This window comes from Diabrotica undecimpunctata, chromosome 3, assembly GCF_040954645.1.
Source record: "Diabrotica undecimpunctata isolate CICGRU chromosome 3, icDiaUnde3, whole genome shotgun sequence".
In the NCBI taxonomy this organism is placed as follows: Eukaryota; Metazoa; Arthropoda; class Insecta; order Coleoptera; family Chrysomelidae; genus Diabrotica; species Diabrotica undecimpunctata.
The window spans coordinates 2,208,817-2,214,735 of NC_092805.1; the positions used below are offsets into that span (position 1 = coordinate 2,208,817).

The window sequence follows — 5,919 nt, forward strand, 5'->3', positions numbered from 1 at the left end:
GGAGAAGCAACAATTTATAGATTCCTAAAAGAAAGAAAAGGAGGAACTGTTTCATCTCCCAAGAAGAGTGGAGGGAGTAAACCCTTGGAAATTGAAGAAATGCATAAAAACATGATAAGACGCAGCGTCCACTCATTTTTTTTTAACAAAGAATTTCCAACATTGGACAAAATCCAAACAATAATTAGAGAAAACGAAGAGTTACCAATCATAAGCAACAAAGAAGTTATGGGGACTAATAGAAGAAAATCCGTTTTAATTGAAAAAGATTACATTGTATGTTGGAAACGAGATTATCTAAGAACTATTAAAAAGTACCGAGAAGAAGGGAAAACTATTTTTTATTTGGACGAGACTTGGCTAAATGAAGGTCATACTGTACCATATCTATGGTGTATCTACTGGAATAAACAATATTCCCTTTGGAAAAGGACACACACTCATAATAACCCATATTGGAAACGAATACGGTTTTGTCAATGGTGGATTATTAAGTTTTGCCTTAAAATCAACCAAAGATTACCACGAGGAAATAACTGCTGACGTCTTTGAAGAATATTTTGAGCAAATGTTGGATTTAATTTCAAAAAATTCTGCCATATTCATGGATAATGCTAGTTACCATTCAAGACTAGCAGAAAAATTGCCAACAACGGCATGGAAAAAAGGAGAGATAATCGAATGGTTGAATAAACACGCAATTGAGTACAAGGAGAATTCGACAAAAAAGGAATTATTACCTATTGTAAGGCGACATAAAGCAGCTTATAAAAAATATATAATTGATGAAATGGAATTAAACCGTGATGTAATTATTTTACGTTTACCCCCATACCACTGTGATCTGAATCCGATAGAAAATATGTGGTCTCAAGTAAAGGGTGAAGTCTGACGCAACAACAAAACTTTTAAATTAGAAGGCTTACAACAATTATTAGAACATTCCTTATTAAAAGTAACTCCCGAAAATTGAAAAAATGCTATTAGTCATGCTCACAAGGAAGAAAATAAAATGTGGAATTTGGAAATGGAATTTGATAAAAATAATAGTCATTTTTTTTAAATTGGTTCCTGTTACGGCCACAAATTATTTTATATATAACCAATAAAATAAACATCTTACATTTCTTGTAAATTCATTAGTTCCTGTTAATCTCCATCACTCTGACACTGGCAACTTTATTTAGGGATTAGGAACCCTCAAAACTATTGTATTCTATTCTGCTTCAACCTTTGTACCTGGTGGTCATACTCAATTTAAAATTGTTTTCCTATATACTTCTGTAAACTTGTTGACAAATATCTATTTTTCATTGAGTCACCCGTATCAACAGTTTAGGAATTTGCATACATAATGTGCTATCAATATGATGGAAATGGACTATAAACTACATAAGAAAGTTCTAAAACCAATATTTTCACCACCAGAGAAAAAACCCAATAACCAGGCAAGATATCAACAAAAATAGCCAAACACATAAAAAAGAAAGGAATAACACCAGCTTTTGAGAGTGCTCCCGACTCTGTTCATCTACCAATAAATATACCGGATAACCATATCGATGCCCACTTTTTACTAACTCCTATTACCTCGATGGAACTTACAGCAAACATTAAAATTAAAAAAAAAACACATCTCCTGGTATGGACGGTAGAAACTACCTCATGTCAACAAATCCTCCCGAAATTGCTATAGATTATCTATGGAAGATATTTAACATTTTACTAAAAGGAGATAATTGTGATTCTCTTAAGCAAGGTCTGGTCATTCCTATACTTAAAATAAACGATCGTACTTCTTTAAGACCTATTTCTCCGATGTCATGTCTACTAAAAACACTTGAACGGATCCTAAAAAGTAGATTGGAATGGTGGAGCTATTACCAGTAGCTCAGTTAGGCTTTCGGAGATATAAAGGAATCATCGACTGTCCGTCACAATTAACTACTGATATCCAATTGCCCTACTCAAATAATAATTATTTATCAGCAGTTTCTCTAGATATTTCGAAAGCATATGATAATGTTATTTTCAACTTACTTTTCGAGAAACTATTACATATAGGAGTCCCAACTAGATGTGCACAGGTATTGGTTAATCTATTTGTTAATAGACAAGTATTCAATCGGTGGAAAAGTAAATTGATTTAAAAACAACATCCTTCTTATCAGCCACTGTCTGTAATTCTAGTTTCACTGGACACTGTAGCCAAAAACTGAGCAATTCCTCTGTATAACCTATTAAAAAATACATTTTTCTTGGTGTGATTGCTCTCGATATTATGCCTGCTATTCTAATAATGTTATGTTGTCTTTTGATGATAACTTCACTACCAAAGAGTCCTTGCCAGGTTCCTACCATAAACTTTCTTATAAATACATCCTCTACAGCGGTTTCTGAAGGTCTAAGTCCACCATCAACATTTGCGTAGGATTAAGTTAAATAAACTTTAGTAAACAAACTGCTATTTTAATGTGAAAGTGTAATGAACAATTATGAGCACTGACTCCAAAAAAATGGTTACAAACAAAATGATGATTTTGTTTAATAATAAGTTGATGGACTTAGACCTTCAGAAACCGCTGTAGATGATGTATTTATAAGAAATAGTATACTGAAATAGTATTAAAAACAGTATTATCGTCAAAATTTTAGAAAATCAACTAAAGCTACTTAAAAGAAATAATTCAGTCTTTTTCATTTGGGTAAAGGGACATGCTCGTATCTCGGGTAACACCAAAGCAGCTTATTTTGCCAAAGAAGCGGCTTCAAAAGGATTAGAAATTAGTTGGCTCAATAGAAGTGATTTCGTCTCGCTGCGTAAACAAGAATTAAAAGAAAACTGGGAAATTGAATGGAATGCTTTCTGTAACCGAAGTAACAACCATTATACAAAAATTTATCCTGTTTTACCTACCACGTCTTTTGCTGCAAAAAGTCATCCCAATAAAAAAGTATATTCAATGTTTGTTAGATACTTGTAATGGTAAAACTGACGATATCAATCATTGGATGTTCGGTTGCATATATAATGATGCTGCTATTAAGTATCTAATGGAAAATCTTATAAAAGAACAAATACCTCTTCCCAAGTGTCAATCTTCTATTTAATATATCTCTCGTCATAATATTAGGCTTAACCAAATTTTCTGGAACTAAGAGTTAGGTTGGCGAGGTGCTATGTTTTTTCGACTTTATTTTATGGAATGGAATTTTGTTCCTTGAATGCGGCATCAATGATAAAACTGGAATTATTCGAGCTGTGGGTCTACAGAAGAATTCTGAAAAAATCATGGACAGAACACGTCACAAACAAAGAGGTTCTGGGAAGGATGAACACAGAAATGGAAATTTTAAATAGAATAAAAACAAGAAAATTAGAATATCTCGGACATATTACAAGTGGAGAGAAATACACCTTGCTCCAACTGATTAAACAGGAAAATATCCAATATCCAATATCCAAAAAAAGCATAGGGAGGCGTAGAATGTCATGGCTGTGCAACCTGAGAGAGTGGTATGGATGTACATCAAATGAACTTTTCAGAGCTGCCGTCTCAAAAGTCCGAATAGCTATGCTGATTGCCGACCTCCACCGCGGAGATGGCACTTGCAGAAGAAGAACAAATTATTTGGGAATATTTAAAAAGGACTAAAAGAAAAATTTAGGATGGAATGTGCAATATGAATTTATAAACCTAGCTTTGTTCCCTACGTCTATCCTTATGTTATATATTTACCTCCTAGCCATTGCTTGTCTTGTGTTGTAATCAAGCCCTATAAAAGGCATTTTAGCGTAAAAGTAATCTCTAGTTGGTTCTAAATATTCACTTTAAGTTGGTTAAGGCCTTGAATGTAACAAATGAAAGTATGGTTTCTTATCAATCTACTAATTCTTGTGATACTGATGTTTACTTTATATTTTTAATTTACCTCTAGGCAAAGTACTAGTTTGTTAACAAATGCAATAGTTCAATACCTCATTAACAAATTCAAGTAGTCAAATACATTATTGTAGCTAAATGGATTAAGTTATCCAAAGCCAATAATTAAATAAATCAAAAAACAAGAGCTAAAACAAAAAGCACTTACACAGTGTTATATACAAACTTAAATGTGGCGATTGTCCAAAAACTTACATCGGTCAAACTGGTAGAACCTTTATCAAACGTATAACAGAACATAAAAGGGCTTTTAATAATAGAAAAACAGATTATACATACGCACTTCACCTTCTAGATCATAATGATTCTTTTAATGACGAATTTCAAATGCTTCATTCAAAGTAAAGGCCCTAAGCTATCTTTATTAGAATCTATGGAAATTAACAAATTAAAAAATACAGGCAATTCTAAATTACCTACTTGGGACAAACAGTTCTCCCAGTTAGACTAAACAATAAAATCGTCCTGTAGGGCTACAATTGGATAGTAAATTAAAGTGGCGGAACATATCAGCAAGAACACTGAATAACTTACTGAAATACAAGAAGTTATATTGGTTATTAGGTATAAGCTCACAATTTACAATCAAAAAAAAGGTATTGATTTACAAAAAGATGCTCAAAAAATCAGTATGGTGCTATGGTCTACATATATGGGGTTATACTGATAAGATTAACTATGCTTGTCTTTAAAGAGGCCAAATCCTAGTACTAAGGAACATACTCAACGCTCCATGGTGTATCCGCAACACAGGCCTACATCGAGAACTCCGTATAGTAACAATTAAAGAAAAAATAAAGAAAATTGCCAAACCGACTCTATAATCATACAAATATCGAAGTGTTAGAATTGCTGAGTAATCAAGATCTAGTATTAGACTTAAACACTTTTGAAATGGTGTGATAGTGATAAAAGTTTGGGCAGTGAGCCTAGCAACAACATTGAAGTTACAACGATAGTTTTTAGATTCTAAGGTCAACCATTGGAAATAACTATGACAGTAAAGTAGTCGATTATATTTAATATAAAATGCTGCTGGATTATAGAATTAGATGCATTTATCCTCTAATAAAATAATAAAAAAAAATTAGACCGAATAAATTCAATGTAGTTCAAAATTTAAGTGTAAAAAAAGTCAATTTTGGGAGCAAAAATCGTCATTTTTAAGTGTCATCGTCGTAATAAATGTTGGTATTAAAAATCATAATATATCATCTAATATTCCCGTTTTAATTTAAAAATGGTGACCAAAATCAATACCCACCTTATATCTAATTCATTAAATCAATTGAAGTGTACTTACCGACCCTGTTATAGTTTATTGAAGGTTTCAATGGAAATATTATTCGTAACTTCAACCCCTACAAATGAAAATAAAAACAAGAATTAGTATCGATCTTGTACTCATTGATAAGGTAATTTATATATAGCAAGCTAAAAATATCTTAATTTCTTTTTAATATCCATTCGCATGCATACTAATGATTTATTACATGGGCATATTTACATGTATATTTGTATTTTGATTTTATTGTTTGAAATTGCTGGGTCCGGTAGGTAAATATTGGTCAATATGATAAATAGAGCCTAAAAATTATATATCAGTGATTTTTAAGACTGAAAGCGACATGTCAAAATGTCAAGATTGAAGTTGTGGTTATGATTAAGTATTCTAGATTCGTTACATGAGTAATTCTACGGCAAGTAAGCAAAGTTCATAACTTGACGTGTAACTTTATAGTTTTAGCCACTAACTACTATGCTTTTCCATAAAGGTAAAATGGTGAATGAACTCCGATAATATCCAATCACACACACACAACTACAGCTAGTTTCAAATGCAGTGTCGAGTAGTTGAATAAAATATTTTATCACGTCGATAACAAAAATAGGAATAAAAGGAGAAAATTTTATACTTGAAACCGTAAAATATTTTATTCTATTATATTTATTAATCTATTATTATTTATCATTA

The 5,919-nt window shown here is 31.8% G+C and overlaps 1 protein-coding gene across 1 annotated transcript; it reads right to left on the reverse strand.

Moving 5' to 3' along the window:
• Nucleotides 1–2,121: 2,121 nt before the first annotated feature.
• On the reverse strand, nt 2,122–2,433 carry LOC140436324 (small ribosomal subunit protein uS3m-like; the record flags this gene model as incomplete). The annotated part of the gene is made up of 1 exon (XM_072525039.1): nt 2,122–2,433. A coding segment is annotated over one exon (312 nt), but the record flags the coding sequence as incomplete, so codon positions are not given.
• Between the last annotated feature and the right edge of the window lie 3,486 nt (nt 2,434–5,919).